Source organism: Terrapene carolina, unplaced genomic scaffold (assembly GCF_002925995.2).
Source record: "Terrapene carolina triunguis isolate 2854851 unplaced genomic scaffold, T_m_triunguis-2.0 Scaffold97, whole genome shotgun sequence".
Taxonomy (NCBI): Eukaryota; Metazoa; Chordata; order Testudines; family Emydidae; genus Terrapene; species Terrapene triunguis.
In genome coordinates this window covers 16,696,930-16,713,809 of record NW_020664448.1, presented here as the reverse complement: position 1 = coordinate 16,713,809, position 16,880 = coordinate 16,696,930, and the positions used below count along the sequence as shown (strand labels likewise).

Genomic DNA, 16,880 nt, shown 5'->3' with positions numbered 1-16,880 from the left:
TAAAAATGTACTTGAAAGTGTCTTTCTCTTACCTCTGTGCCTAGGATTTGCAGCATGTACCATATGTAATGATAGCCCGTAATCTGAAACTATGCTCTGCAATAGTAACTTGGCCTAGCAGGACTTATTTAACAGCCTGGCAGCCTTACCTCAGAATTGTCCTGCTTTAAAACTTATTTAAACACACTGAGTTCAGTGTATCTGTTTTCGCAGTAGTATGAAGAGACTGCTGTTTCTGTGATCCTAGAAAAGGCTCTTCTTGCAAGGAAAACTTATAATTCAAACTTTCAGTCCAATTGAAATTATAATTGTCTATTAGATAGTTTAGTTTGTTCACACTGATATACAGATGGCTTTGCATTGGGAATTTAATGGTTTGGAATTGCTGTGCATAGAAGTGTATTTCTAGATTTATATTAAATATACAAATATGGGGGTGGGAATTAAATTTCTGAAGGTACACTTAATGTTCCACTAGAGGGCACTTGAAGCTGTGAAGTATATAGCACAACATTCATCTGGCTTTTGCTGTCCTTTTTTTTTTTAACTGTTAATATTCTTTATCCTCACTGTAATCCTCTTTTTGAGAATAAGTCAGTGTGTAACAATTCATGTATAGACAGTGACCTAAAATGAATCAGTGTTTCCTCCTAAGAAGAAATGCTAAGTAAGTATTATTGGATCTGGTGGTACATGTTATCACACACTTGCTATATATTTTAGTGGGAAGGAGATGTCTGTTCTTTGCTACTGTCTCTCAGCCAGTGGCTGAAAATTATCATATATGTAGGCATAAAAGCATTTTTAAGTAAATATTGATGACTTCAGAGTACCTTGAAAAAAAAATTTATAGCGCTAGCCTGAAAATTAAGTCCATACTAATCAAAATTGTATATAAGACATGATTTGCAGAATATTATGAAATAATATAAATTGAGATAATTTAAATATGGTTCCCTCTTACTGTCATTGGAGGCACAGAAAGCCTGTTAGTGAGATCAAGTTAAGGAGCTTCATTATGATGGCAAAAGTAAAGATAAACATCTCTGTAGATTGCTAAATTTAAAAACAAAAAAGCACGTTCCCCATCCAAGTGTTCTCCTATCCTTTGGCACTTAGGATGGATTAAATGGAAAGCTTGCAAAAGATCAGGAAAAGATAAAGTAGCCATTTTAATTTAAGAGGAAGCAGAAGTAAGGGATTTGGAGTCCAGAAATCTCTAGGATGGATCATCTTGTTTTGCTAAAAGAAGTGGACAAAGGGGAGTGAAAACTTTGTTTTCGCAGCTACCACATTGGTTCATGGAGAGGGTTTGCTTTCCTCTCCAACCCCGAATTCGGTGCATGCCCTCTTCACTGGCTTAGCTCCCATTGTCTTATTCCCTCACTTCCTGGCAGCATTTGGAGCCACTGCTGCCCTCTAGGCCACCCACTGAAACAGCGGGTTTCCTGTTATGGAAGTGAGCTTCATGAGGAGAAATCCAGCCCCAGGCTGTCGTGTACTCTCCTGTGGAAACTGGGGGGGCCTATGAGTGGACAACTGACTCCCTACATCCAGCCCTGGCCCCACACATGGAGGGACTGCCCACTCCCCATCCATAATTCACCAAGTCTCCCCTGCCCCCCAGGTGGATCCCAACCTCAGAGATTGCTTCCAAGGGGTCTTGAGAAGAGGACGATGACACTTCCATAAAAGTGACTGACCTGCCCACCACTTCTGCACGGGAGTAAGATTATTCTTATGAGCATTGATCTTGAGGGCACAGGATAGCTGCTGCATCAATTTCCCACCTGTAAAAGGATATTTCCTTACCTCAGGGGAGCTGACATTTTATGATTATGGTTGTGAAGGACTTTGCATGTCAGGAGTACCTGACATCTTCCATACTATCAAAATGTTTTACAAACCATAGTCCAATGCTGCAAACTTCATGGATGTGAGTCATTCCACTGTCTTCAGTGTGATGACACATGTGAGTAGTTAGTTACTTGCATGCATGATTTACTCCTGGAGGAATTCTGCGCAGAATATTTTAAAATTCTGCATATTTTATTTGTCAAAATAACAATATAATCATACCAGTTTCAATTATTTTGGTCATTTATTTCAAAATACCTGTCAGCAAGTATGTCTAGAAGATAAGATGATAAATAACAGCATGAATTTGTCCAGAACAAATTGTGTCAAACCAACCTAATAGCTTTCTTTGACAGGGTAACAAGCCTTGTGGATAGGGGGGAAGTGGTAGACATGGTATATCTTGACTTTAGTAAAGCTTTTGATACTGTCTCGCATGACCTTCTCATAAACAAACTAGGGAAATGCAATCTAGATGGAGCTATTATAAGGTGGGTGCAAAACTGGTTGGAAAACCATTCCCAAAGAGTAGTTATCAGTGGTTCACAGTCAAGCTGGAAGGGCATAACAAGTGGGGTCTCGCAGGGATCAGTTCTGGGTCCCGTTCTGTTCAATGTCTTCAACGATGATTTAGATAATGGCATAGAGAGTACACTTATAAAGTTTTCAGACAATACAAAGCTGCGAGGGGTTGCAAGTGCTTTGGAGGATAGGATCAAAATTCAAAATGATCCGGACAAACTGGAGAATGGTCTGAAGTAAAAGGACTACTTAGGAAGGAACAATCAGTTGTACACATACAAAATGGGAAATGACTGCCTAGGAAGGAGTACTGCGGAAAGGGATCTGGGGGTCATAGTGGACCACAAGCTAAACATGACTCAACAGTGTAACGCTGTTGCAAAAAAAGCGAACATCGTTCTGGGATGTATTAGCAGGAGTATTGTAAGCAAGACACGAGAAGTAATTCTTCCGCTCTACTCCGTGCTGATTAGGCCTCAACTGGAGTATTGTGTCCAGTTCTGGGTGCCACATTTCAGGAAAGATTTGGAGAAGGTCCAGAGAAGAGCAACAGAAATGATTAAAGGTCTAGAAAACATGACCTATGAGGGAAGATAGAAAAATTGGATTTGTTTAGTCTGGAGAAGAGAAGGCTGAGAGGGGACATAAGTTTTCAAGTACGTAAAAGGTTGTTACAAGGAGGAGGGAGGAAAAATTGTTGCTCTTAACCTCTGAGGATAAATTACAGCAAGGGCGCTTTAGGTTGGACATTAGGAAAAACTTCCCAATTGTCAGAGTGGTTAAGCACCGGAATAAATTGCCTAGGTAGGTGATGGAATCTCCATCATTGAGGATTTTTAAGAGCAGGTTGGACAAACACCTGTCAGGGATGGTCAGAGGTGGGCAAACTACGGCCTGCGGGACCCTCCTGCCTGGCCCCTGAGCGCCTGGCCCGGGAGGCTGGCTCCCGGCCCCTCCCCTGCTGCTGCTCCTCCCCCACAACCTCAGCTCGCCACGCTGCCAGCGCAATGCTCTGGGCAGTGGGGCTCTTGCAGAGCCGCGGCCTGTCTCAGTGCTCTGGGCGGCGCGGCTGTAGCGCTGCCAGCCACCGGTGCTCCAGGCAGCGCGGTAAGGGGGCAGGGAGCAGGAGGAGTTGGATAGAGGGCAGGGAGTTCAGGGTGGTGGTTAGGGGGCGGGGGTGTGGATAGGGGGCGGGGTGGTCAGAGGGTGGGGAACGGGGGGTTGAATGGGGGCAGGGGTTCCGGGGGAGCAGTCAGGAAGGGTGGGGGGGGGTTAGATGGGGTGGCAGGGGGCAGTCAGGGGCAGGGGTTCCGGGGGTGGTCAGGGGACAGGGAGAAGGGGTGGTTGGATGGGGTAGGAGTCCCAGGGGGACAATCAGGAATGAAAGGAGGGGTTGGATTGGGCGGCGGGGGTCAGACAGGGGTTCCGAGGGCGATCAGGGGATGGGAGGGGTGGATGGGGCAGGAGTCCCGAGGGGGCCGTCAGGGGGCGAGAAGCAGGGGGGATCGGATAGGGGGTGGGGGCCAGGCCTCGCCTGGATGTTTTGGGGAGGCACAGCCTCCCCTAACGGTCCCTCCATACAATTTCAGAAACCTGATGTAGCCCTCAGGCCAAAAAGTTTGCCCACCCCTGGTCTAGATAATACTTAGTCCTGCCTTGAGTGCAGGGGACTGGACTAGATGACCTCTCGAGGTCTCTTCCAGTTCTGTGATTCTATGATTCTAATACAGACAACAAAAAAGATTCAGGAAATGTTTTTTGATAAATAGATTCCTTACTAGGCATATTAATACAGAACTCTGAGTAATAATTCATTTAAACTACAATACAGAACCGTATTTCCTGCACCCCTCAGAAGCAGTGCAAAGGTGTGAACTTGTAAGGTTGTTGGGTATAGGTGGGAAAAGTATGGAACAGGTTTTTTGGGGGGTGGGGAGGGATTGTTAGGGAGCTTCCCCCATGCAGACTCTGGCTGACCCCTGACCTCTCCCATTCAGTCAGGCACATCTACCCTGTCCCCATGTGTTTCTGCACCCCATGTGTCCTTGCACCCCCAGTCAGACACCCAGTCCCCCTGTCCCCATGTGGCCCTGTACCCCTCCATCTGTCCCTATGTAGCTCTGCACCCCTTCCCCCATAATCATGTGGCTCTGCACCACCCTCCCCTCTGGGGCCCTGTGCCTCCACTCCCATTCAGCCCCTGCCCCAATCTGTCCTCCCCCACTAGCCCTTATGAGCCTGTCTGATCCCCCAGCATCCCACGCTGTCTGTCTCCCCATAGCCCCTGTCTCCTGACCTGGTCCGCTGTGAAGAAGGCAGGCTCTTTCTGTTCCCTTGCTGGCTGGGAGTTGCTACTTTGTTCTATCTCCATAGTGCCCTCTGGTGGGCAAAAGGCGGAACTGCATAAGTTATGGGGGGAGGGATAGCTCAGTGGTTTGAGCATTGGCCTGCTAAACCCAGGGTTGTGAGTTCAGTCCTTGAGGGGGCCACTTAGAGGGATCTGGGGCAAAATCAGTACTTGGTCCTGCTAGTGAAGGCAGGGGGCTGGACTCGATGAACTTTCAGGGTCCCTTCCAGTTCTATGAGATAGGCATATCTCCATATTTTCTGCTGGGAGCTGCTGCTGTTCTTGCGCCACAGTGCCCTCTGATGGGCAAAAGGCGGAACTGCAGCAAAATTTTAGCAGAAGCTTTTTCCTGCGCAAAAAATCAAAAATATGCAGGGCTCATTAATTATATGTGCGCACAGTAGCGCAGAATTCCCCCAGGAGTAATGTTTGCAGGATCAGACCTTACATACACAATTAAATAGCTTCACTGCTGAAATGGAGAACCTCTGGAGTGGAGGACATCAGACTAGCAAATGGCAAAAATCACATTGCACACTGGTGAGGAAAAGGAAGGTTTAACCCTGAGTAAATGCCTGCTCACTCTTATTGTCCCCACAGAACAAAATGAACCTCAGTTTTTAAGATATCATCCGAAAGACCCACATACAGTGGGAGAACTCAAGTTATGCATTAAACAAGGGTGTAAGCCTTTAGTCTTGTGATTTGAACCCATAGTTCTGGGACGCTGACATTTCAGACTTGAAGCTTAGATTTACTGTACCATTCCTTCCATTTTTTATCTCATCAAGGATATGCTCAATACTCTTACTCCTGGGGGAATTGTGTGCCACTGTGTGTGCTCTGAATTTATGTCCCCCGCATATTTCTTTGCTTCCCTGCAGAAAAATACTTTCTGATGGGGAAGCAAAGGGAAGCCTCAAGAGTGATCACACACCCCTCCCCAGCAATACAGACGCATGGTTTCCGGTACCCAGAGCAGTTGGTGGAGAGGTCAATCACTGTTGCAGGGCTGGGGATATCCTGACTGGTGACTCCTACGCTGCGTCGGGCTCAGTTGCTAGTCCTGGCTGCGCTGGGGGCAGAGGAGGACAGGGCTTCATCTTCCCCTGCAAGGAGCAGCTGGGGCTGGGTCAGACCCACCCCTAGAAACTTCCCCTGGCTGCAGGAAGCTCTGTATCTCCCTCATTTCCCCCCCCCCCATACTTCCTGCCCTTATCGCTTCTCAGCCGGGGGGGAGGTGTTGCTGTACGGGAGCTGTTCCCCCATCTGCCCAACCCCTGTGCATCCGGACCCCCCATACTGAGACCTCCCTGCCAAGCTGAACCCCTCACACACACTGAGCTCCCTGCATCTGAACCCTCACTCCGCTGAGCCTCACCCTCTGCATCCGGACCCCTCCCCTGCCGAGTCCCACCCCCAGCATATAGACCTCCACTCCTGCACCCAGAGCACCCCCTAATGAGATCCTTGCACTCAAACCCCCATCCCGATGAGCCCCAATCCCCTTGCACTTGCACTTAATGGGATGGAAGAGGTACTGCCATATTGTCTTCTGTCCTTGCATTTGTAAATGCACCAACTTGTAGACTGCAGTTGATGACTGGAAGATGTGATCCAAAAATATCAGCCATACCCATCATTGTTTTGTCCAACTCCTGCATACAGTAATATATACCTCTACCCCGATACAACGCTGTCCTCGGGAGCCAAAAAATCTTACCACGTTATAGGTGAAACCGCATTATATCGAACTTGCTTTGATCCACTGGAGTGCGCAGCCCTGTCCCCCCGGAGCACTGCTTTACCACATTATATCCGAATTCGTGTTATATCGGGATAGAGGTGTATTTGGTTCCATTTGAGGAGGCAGGGAAATCTGGCTCTTTTTATTCTCTATGCATTTTCTGACAGGTTCTATTTTAGGAGCATACCTGACTGTGTTCCTTTTTGTGGTTGTGTCAACTTCAATTTGAAAGCCTTCCAATCTATTTGTGGCTTATGGTTCCAGAATTTGACCAATGTTCATACTGAAACATATTGTCACTCAGACGAACATCTAATAAGAACTATGAACACTTTCAGTAACCGAATCAGTATAGAAGTCCTCCCCTCCTTTCCGTCCTTTCGAACACAAGTTTTGGGTCTTCAGATCTTAGCTTCTTATCAAGATCTGAAGTGACCAATCAAATTTATATCCATGAATGTTAAACAAATGTATCTTATTTTTGCAATCTATTCCATTTGATATTCTTCTCAACGTATTCAAAACCATACAAGCATTAATTAAATGTGCCTTATATACTTAGTGTAATTGCAATGTATAATTAGCAGGTTTCATGTTAATTTTGAAACTAAACATTGATTTGGGGTCCATGAATCAAAGATCCAGTATCTGTCAAGTGTCAACCACTTCCTTAAAAGGTAAATTAAAATGATTAAAAAGTATTGTTGAACACTTTCAAATTGTCAGCTGGATATAAAACTGTTTTGAAATTAGATCATCTTGCACTTCTCTGAGGCCAGAGTTCAGGCTTTTATGTTTGTTTTCCCCAAACTTTATTAGCCTATACCCAAATATGTCTTTACTAGTGCCTAAAGCGGAATCACTAGCTCTTTGCTCTGCTCTGAGTTTTAGTGATGGCCTCAACTTTTGCAGGAAAAGAACACAAAACTCAAGTTTTGGACTCTGCTCAGTCATGTTAGATGACAGGTGTAAAAAAGGCAGAGCTCTATTTATGCTACAGTTACCACCAGCAGAGCTGCACCCATGGTGAATTACACCTGCGCAGTTTGCTAATATAGACACAACACTGTTCAGAGGCCCTTGCCTAGGGGGGTTAGGGTGGGGTGAGTAAAGCTATACTGTTCACTCCCAAAGCTTATTTCTGTTGTCAGTTTGTTGTATCTGTTAATATAATAATAATATATGGAGATATACCTATCTCATAGAACTGGAAGGGACCCTGAAAGGTCATCGAGTCCAGACCCCTGCCTTCACTAGCAAGACCAAGTACTGATTTTGCCCCAGATCCCCTAAGTGGCCCCCTCAAGGATTGAACTCACAACCCTGGGTTTAGCAGGCCAATGCTCAAACCACTGAGCTATCCCTCCTCCCCCAATAAGTCTTTGTACTGACACACAAGAAGAGCAATATGGATTTTGGAGCAATCTCTGAGCTGCTTATTTCTGGGTCTGATCATATCCCAGAGGTGTGAAGCTGAGACAGCTAAGATTCTGTTTGGGTCTGTTTGATTTGAAACAACCCACACTCAAATGCCTGGAGAGTTGTAACCTTCAGACAGGGAGTGGGTAGGGGAAGATTAATATGGAAAATTCTAAAACTCAGTGAAAACCTTTTTTGGCTGTAGGCAGAGGGGACTCTGCAGCTTGGGCTGAAATGTATAACTAAGGGTAGAGAAGGCATAATTCATTGTGGTACTTAAAATGTCGATTTTTTTAACATCATGGTTCCAGAACATTGAATACAGTAGGTGATTTTTACAAAATGTGCCTGAGTGGGAGGAAATAGCCAAGAAAAACAATATAAAATCTACAAGCCCCATCTTTAAAACTAGCCTGCATCTTAAAGCTGTTCAAATATATTTAAATGTCATCCAACCTAGAACAACTTCTGAGCCGTTGAGTGCCATAAATTGATTACTGCCAACTTATTACTACTAGTTCTACTCCGCAAACTGACTAAAACTGGCATTGCCTTTCAACAGATCTGCTCCTTGTTTGTATTCAGAGTCTTGACTGTTGATTTTTAGAGAGACAAAATAAGCTTGAAAAGTTTGTTATTCCTGTTAGCTTTGCTGTCCGTGCAGGGCAAAAAGTGAGCAAACTGTTGCGAGTCAGCAGCATTGCTAAGCTGCAAACACTAGGAAGAATTAGTAGGGGAAGCAAAAGTGGATGGGAACCTGGGAGGCAGTGACCATGAGATGGTCGAGTTCAGGAACCTGACACAAGGAAGAAAGAAGAGCAGCAGAATACGGACCCTGGACTTCAGAAAAGCAGACTTTGACTCCCTCGGGGAACCCGATGGGCAGGATCCCCTGGGAGAATAACGTGAAGGGGAAAGGAATCCAGGAGAGATGGCTGTATTTTAAAGAATCCTTATTGAGGTTGCAGGAACAAACCATCCCAATGTGTAGAAAAATACTAAATATGGCAGACGACCAGCTTGCCTTAACAGTGAAATCCTTGCTGATCTTAAACACAAAAAAGAAGCTTACAAGAAGTGGAAGATTGGACAGATGACCAGGGAGGAGTATAAAAATATTGCTCAGGCATGCAAGAGTGAAATCAGGAAGGCCAAATCACATTTGGAGTTGCAGCTAGCAAGGGATGTTAAGAGTAACAAGAAGGGTTTCTTCAGGTATGTTAGCAACAAGAAGAAAGTCAAGGAAAGTGTGGGCCGCTTACTGAATGAGGGAGGCAACCTAGTGACAGAGGATGTGGAAAAAGCTAATGTACTCAATGCTTTTTTTGTCTCTGTCTTCACGAACAAGGGCAGCTCCCAGACTACTGCACTGGGCAGCACAGTGTGGGGAGGAGACGACCAGCCCTCTGTGGAGAAAGAAGTGGTTCAGGACTATTTAGAAAAGCTGGACGAGCACAAGTCTATGGGGCCGGATGCGCTGCATCCGAGGGTGCTAAAGGAGTTGGCTGATGTGATTGCAGAGCCATTGGCCATTATCTTTAAAAACCCATGGCGATTGGGGGAGATCCCAGATGACTGGAAAAAGGCTAATGTAGTGCCCATCTTTTAAAAAGGAGAGGAGGAGGATCCGGGGAACTACAGGCCAGTCAGCCTCACCTCAGTCCTTGGAAAAATCATGGAGGAGGTCCTCAAGGAATCAATTCTGAAGCACTTAGAGGAGAGGAAAGTGATCAGGAACAGTCAGCATGGATTCACCAAGGGCAAGTCATGCCTGACTAACCTAATTGCCTTCTATGACGAGATAACTGGCTCTGTGAATGAGGGTAAAGCAGTGGATGTGTTAGTCCTGGACTTCAGCAAAGTTTTTGATATGGTCTCCCATAGTATTCTTGCCAGCAAGTTAAAGTAGTATGGGCTGGATGAATGGACTATAAGGTGGATAGAAAGCTGGCTAGATCGTCGGGCTCAATGGGTAGTGATCAATGGCTCCATGTCTAGTTGGAAGCCAGTATCAAGCGGAGTGCCCCAAGGGTCGGTCCTGGGGCCGGTTTTGTTCAATATCTTCATTAAGGATCTGGAGGATGGTGTGGATTGCACCCTCAGCAAGTTTGCAGATGACACTAAACTGAGAAGAGTGATGGATACGTTGGAAGGTAGGGATAGGATACAGAGGGACCTAGACAAATTAGAGGATTGGGCCAAAAGAAATGTGATGAGGTTCAACAAGGACAAGTGCAGAGTCCTGCACTTAGGACGGAAGAATCCCATGCACTGCTACAGACTAGGGACTGAATGGCTAGGCAGCAGTTCTGCAGTTCACAGTGGACGAGAAGCTGGATATTAGTCGACACTGTGCCCTTGTTGCCAAGAAGGCTAATGGCATTTTGAGCTGTATAAGTAGGGGCATTGCCAGCAGATCGAGGAACTTGATCATTCCCCTCTATTCGACATTGGTGAGGCCTCATCTGGAGTACTGTGTCCAGTTTTGGGCCCCACACTACAAGAAGGATGTGGAAAAATTGGAAAGAGTCCAGCGGAGGGCAACAAAAATGATTAGGGGGCTGGAGCACATGACTTATGAGGAGAGGCTGAGGGAACTGGTATTGTTTAGTCTGCAGAAGAGAAGAATGAGGAGGGATTTGATAGCTGCTTTCAACTGCGGGGTTTCAAAGGGGGATCCAAAGAGGATGGATCTAGACTGTTCTCGGTGGTAGCAGATGACAGAACAAGGAATAATGGTCTCAAGTTGTAGTGGGGGAGGTTTAGGTTGGATATTAGGAAGACCTTTTTCACTAGGAGGGTGGTGAAGCACTGGAATGTGTTACTTAGGGAGGTGGTGGAATCTCCTTCCTTAGAGGTTTTTAAGGTCAGGCTTGACAAAGCCCTGGCTGACATGATTTAGTTGGGGAATGGTCCTGCTTTGAGCAGGGGGTTGGACTAGATGACCTCCTGAGGTCCCTTCCAACCCTGATATTCTATGACTCTGGGTAATGTAAATGACATTGTGGCTGGCTTTGCACAAATGGATTTCCCTAACTGCGGAGGGGCGATAGATGGGACACCTATTCCAATTCTGGCACCAGCCCACCTAGCTTCAGAGTATGTTAATTGGAAGTGGTATTTCTCTATGGTTCTCCAGGCACTTGTGGATCACTGTGGGCATTTCATTGTCATTAATGCATGCTGGTCAGGAAAGGTGCATCTGTCGGAACACAGGCATGTTCAGGAAGCTGCAAGCCGGGACTTTCTTCCCAGACCAGAAGATCACCGTAGGGGAAGTCGAAATGCCCATTGTGATCCTTGGAGACCCCGCTTATCCTTTAATGCCGTGGCTCATGAAACCCTACACAGGGAGCCTTGACAGCAGCAAGGAGCTGTTCAACAACAGGCTGAGTCGGTGCAGAATGACTGTGGAGTGTGCTTTTGGCTGTTTAAAGGGCCACTGGTGCTGTCTGTATGGGAAGCTGGACCTGGCCCATGACAACATCCCCACGGTTATATCCGTATGCTGTACCCCCCATAACATTTAGAATCAGCCAGAATTGGGGACCTCCATAACATTTGTGAAGGGAAGGGTGAAAGATTCACTCAGGCATGGACCTCGGAGGTTCAACACTTGGAGGCTGAATTTGAACAGCCAGAGAGTAGGACTATTAGAGGGGCCCAGCGCGGGGCTGCAAGGATTAGGGATGCCTTGAGGGAGCAATTTGAGGCTGAAAGCCACCAGTAATGTTTGGTGCCCTGCATGGGAGTGAAGTGCAGTGGTTCCAGTGTTAGTAGGAATCTGTGTTTGCGACATATGATGCACTGACTTGCAGTGCCTGTTGCTTTTCTGGGCTAAGGTATCTTTTACTTAATGCAATAATAAAGAATGTTTTCAAAGCCAAAAAAATCATTTATTGAAAAGAAACACAACTGCTTGGGAAACAGAAAGGTCATGACACATCTGTGCTGTGTGGGCTGAGGGAAGGGGGTGGGGTGGGGAACGGGACAATGCATATGTCCTGTTATCATACTCCGCCTTTCTGTCTGAGGGCTGCACTTCAGGATGGCTATACTGCATGGTGATGGGGGTTGAGTGAAGTGAGTAAGGGTCGTAGTTTGCAGGGCTGGGTAGTGAAGCTACAGGTGTTGGAGGCAGCTGGTGGCGATAAGAACCCGGATGTTGGGGAAATGGGGTTGGCAATGACATGGGGGCACAAGGGAAAAAGGGAAAAAGTTTTGGGACAAGGGTTGCAGGGAGGGGGGGAGCACGGAAGTGCTCCGCCTGCATTGCTACGAGCGCCTGTATCGAGTCCGTTTGGCGCTCCATGATGCTTAGCAGCTGCTCCATGCTTTGGTGCTGGCGATCCGCATTCTGCTGGCAGACCCTCCTTTCACTCTCCCGCCACTCCTGCACTTTTTGATTTTCATTAAGGGACTGCTGCATGACTTCATGCAGCATGTCCTCTTTGCTTCTTCGTGGACGCTTCCTGATTCTTTGGAGTCTTTCGGCCATTGATAACAAGGACGGCTGGGATCTCAAGGTAGCATCTGTAAAGCCAAAATGCAACACTTAACAGAGGCAGCATTTTTCACACCAGACAGACCAATGATTCGGCTGTACTTAAAGACAAGCACAGTGTACACAATAGCAGAAATTGCCCATCCCAAAGCGAGCGCACATAACCCACAGGAGCCCCAAAATGGTGAGTCGGTACAGATGCAAAGGGGACTGATTGTTGCACTGCCGTACTGTCCTCTGGGGTTCTGTGCCTTGGGGCGAGCCAACAGCTGCAGGGGGACCCTGTACTGAACACTGTACCCACATTTTCCACAGGATGAGTTCGTCCTGGAAGATATCTCACTGCTGAGGGTGACCTGGGATGCAGGGGAAGGTCTTCTACTACAATGCGGCTTCCGCCCTGGCCCATATGCAGCTTACCTGTGTGCAGCAATGGTCCTTCCGCCCCTCATGGCACAGTGGCGCGGACATGTCAGCCTTACTGGGACAAGGAGCACAATAGCTCTGCCAAGGAACCTGCGCAAGCGCATTGCCCAGCTTCTGCATGAGACCTTTGAAGAGATCACTGAGGCCGATTATCACGATGTGAGAGAGCACATCAATGTCCTATTCCGCATCTAGGCATGCATGCAGCCCTAACCCGCCTCACCCCAAGAGCCTGCACCAAACAATTTCCTTCCCAAAATAAAAGCTGCTTACCGGGCACCTCCTCTGGTGTTTGTTCTTCCCCAAGCACCGTCCACTGTGACTGACTGCCTTTCTCCTGGCTTGAAAACAGCTCCTGGCTGCATGCATCTAGGGATGCCGGGCTGTCCCCCTCCTCCTCAGCACCCTCGCTCACGCTTTCCTCCTCCTCCTCCTGCCTTGTTGAACGGGGCTCTAAAGTGTCCATGGTGGTCTTTGGAGTGGAGGTGGGGTTGCCCCCCAAGTATTGCATCCAGCTCTTTGTAGAAACGGCAGGTCGCAGGGGCAGCACCAGAGCAGCAGTTTGCCTCGCGCGCTTTGCGGTACGAATTCCACAGCTCCTTCACTTTAACCTGCACTGCAGTGCTTCCTGGTCATGGCCCCTTTCCATCATGTCCTTTGATATCTGCCCGAAGGTATCGTAATTCCTACGGCTGGAGCACAGCTGGGACTGGACAGCTTCCTCTCCTCAAACACTGAGGTCCAGCACCTCGCCATTGCTCCATACTGGGGATCACCTGGCGCATGGAGGCATGGTCACCTGGAAAGATTCGCTGAGAGCACTACACGCCTTGCTGAGCAAACAGGAAGGGGATTTTCAAAATTCCCAGAGAATTTAAAGGGTGGGTCTGACGGTTGGTCACCTGAGGGAAGGGCAGTAGAGTTCAAAGTGATGACCAGAGTGGCTAGAACAGGCCTTGTGGGACACTTCTGGAGGCCAATCAGAGTGCATTAATAGATCAAGGCGTCCACACTGGCGCCATGGCGCTCCAGCCGGGACGCAGCAAGCGTTATGCTTCTTGTGGAGGTGGATTACCAGGAGCGCTCTACATGCCTTGCCAGCGTGGACACGTCATGAGTTAGGGCGCCCGGGGCTGATTTAATGCGCTCTAACTCGCAAGTGTAGCCAAGCCCTAAGAAAAATCATTTTTTTGTGTATTCTGAACTAAAGAGGTAAAATTTTGACCAGTGAGCTGGTCTATAAATTCTATATGCTGATAACTTCAGTGTCCCAAAAGTACTCCCCCACCCACACACACTCTATTCTCTGCATGAAACAGGCTAGTGTACCTTAAGTGCATAGTAAAATTTATAGAAATCTTGCAAATTCTACATTAGAACTGCCTAATGTTTATAAGAATGATTTACTATTGTACTTATTAAGGCCTCTTGGGCCTCTTTTATAGAAATATTCCACTTATCTGTTCAATCCACAAACATGAAAAAGTAAAGTAGGTAGGACTTATTAATGCACTCTTTCACGGTGATTGAGTGCTTAAAGCTTGCGAACTCTGGTTAGCATCAGTATAGTTTATAGTGCTGAAAATCTTAAATTCTACTATCAAGAAAAGCATTTCCTGTTCTGGGTCCCCATAGTGCCCTGATCCATGAATTTTTTGCAGTTTCAAAAGAAACACCAGTTATGATCCATATATCATAGTAGCCCTGGTTTTAGTCCATGTAGCAGTTCTATAGCATTGAATGCAATATTTTTTTAAACTGGACTGATTCCAGACCATACTTTAGCATGTAGAAGTATATGCTTATATTCAGTCGTCCAAGTAAGAAAGCAGTCTTCCTCGCCCCCCCCCCCCCCCCCTGTTTATATCAAAGAGTGAACCTGGTAACATGTTTGAAAGCTTCTGGAAAAAAATTGTTGATGCAGACAGAAATGTCACACATAACTTGAAGTCTGGAATAGATTAAGTGACTGGATGTTAAGATAGCTCCTAAAAGTGGTTAGTGAAACCAGTTTTATGCCAGATACGGTTTCTCGCTGTTTTAATCAGAAGTTTTACAGTGTGCTGTTGGGGAGCAGGGTAAGGGGAGACCCTGGACAGCGAAACTCTTAAAATTTGGGTATCATGAGATTATTCAGTGTTGTACAGTATCGCAGAAGGAAATAGACTCAGTGATGGTAAAAGGCTGAGAGATCACTCAAGGTAGAAAACAGTAGCTTGTTTTCAACAGCGTGTAACACCTTCCGCTTATCTAATGAATATTGCTGAACGTTTTCTCATGTGAGGTTAAATAGAATTTAGAATGAAGAAAATCAGGTAGTTTGCTTATTAATACAAAAAATACATAACCTATAACCTGCCAGTATTATGGAGTGCTAATTGTAAACTTTAGAACATCAAAGGCTAGTAATGCAGGGTTCAGCTTTGCTAGATGACAGTAGATTAACAATGCTAAGCTTTTCAGAGTTTCTGCCTCACCCTTTCCTCTGTTTTTCCACACACACACAACTGTTTTAAATCAGCTGGAAGGGATGACTGAGCTAGGAGTTGAAGCTCTCTGTGTGGGAGTTATCAGCAAAATGATCATTGTCTTCCTCTGTAAATGAGCTTGAAAAGATGACCAAAAACTAATAAATACGTGCATCTATTTTCTCATTGTCAGGAGCAAGAGCAAAAGGCTGAAGAAGAGAGGATTCGAATGGAAAACATCCTGAGTGGCAACCCTTTACTAAATCTTACAGGCCCAGTGCAGCCTCAGGCAAACTTCAAAGTGAAGAGAAGGTACTATGCTCAATATATATTTGTCCCTTCCTGGAGCTCCAGCAGTCTGTAAAGCAGCTAAACTAGTATCACTGCCATTGATTTTATTTCTCCACTCAAGCCTTGCGTCAACAGTGTGACATGAAATTAAGGCATTGTAACATGAGGATGGTAGTTTTGTGTTTTTTCCAAATAGACCACCCTGGTTCTTTTTGGGCAAAGAGAATTGCTTTGACAATTTAATTGCCTTGCGTTACCATCCATAGCACAATATGATTACAAGAGGCAATGTGGCAAGAGTTCATAGGCAGACTCATTGTTACACTTTTCTAAACACATCTATCTACTTTGAATCGTTAGTGTGAGTGACTAGTGAAATTTTTTGTGCTGGCACTTTTTATTATGGTTTGTTTTCTGTTGATTATAGTACGGTTTCTGTTAGGAAATATTCCGGGTAGTATTCCATTTAACTAAAATAGGGAATAAATGAGGGGTTTACGAGCTTCACTCAAAAGTAGGGACCTCTGAACATTCAGAGAACTTTCTACAGTTTTGACTGGACTTTCTCTTTCCTGTGCTGATTGGCTGTTTGCTCCAGCCCTTGCCCTCCCTCCGTCTCTTCACTTCCGTTTCACTCCACATCTTACCCTCTTCTTCCCTGTCTTGTCTCCTGTCCCTTCACTTTTCTTTCCATTTAGCTGATCCCCTCCTCATTAAACACATCTTTTTTTTTTTTAATTGTAGAACTAACATGCTGTTTGCCATCACATTGTTCACTCTGCTTGTGTATTAGCCTCATCCTGCGTCCATCCTATGACTGTCTTGTCTATTTCGTTTGTAAGCTTTTTGAGGCAGGGATCGATTGTTGCTCTTTGTACAATGCCTAGAACAATGGAGCCCTGTGATAAATGAAGGGAGGTGTAGCTCCCTTTGATAGACACCCAGCCAGCCAGTTAGCTGTAAAATCCTTCTTGGTAGCTGTTCTCTGCTTGCTTACCTGTAAAGGGTTAACAAGCCCACAGGTTAAAGAAAAGGAGTGGGCACCTGACCAAAAGAGCCAATGGGAAGGCTAGAACTTTTTAAAATAGGAAAGAAACTTTCCCTTTGTCTGTTGTTCTCCGGAGAAGCAGGGGCAGAGCAGCAATGCTATAAGTAGGAATGCTGTGTAAGGTTTGAACCAGATATGATAATTTATCTTCCATACCTAGAAGATAGGGAACGTTTAGATAAATATGATCAGGTTTATTCTTTATTTTGGCTTGCGGATCTCCCCTGTGCTAACCCCAGATGCTTTTGTTT

At 46.0% G+C, this 16,880-nt stretch overlaps 1 protein-coding gene across 1 annotated transcript in view; it reads left to right on the top strand.

Annotated features, from left to right (window-relative positions):
- Positions 1-16,880, top strand: part of CWC15 (CWC15 spliceosome associated protein homolog) — a 31,649-nt gene that overhangs the window by 9,360 nt on the left and 5,409 nt on the right. Inside the window, exon 6 of the mRNA XM_024217146.3 lies at positions 15,484-15,602. Coding sequence (XP_024072914.1) covers positions 15,484-15,602 — 119 coding nt within the window. The remainder of the gene's footprint in view (positions 1-15,483; positions 15,603-16,880) is intronic.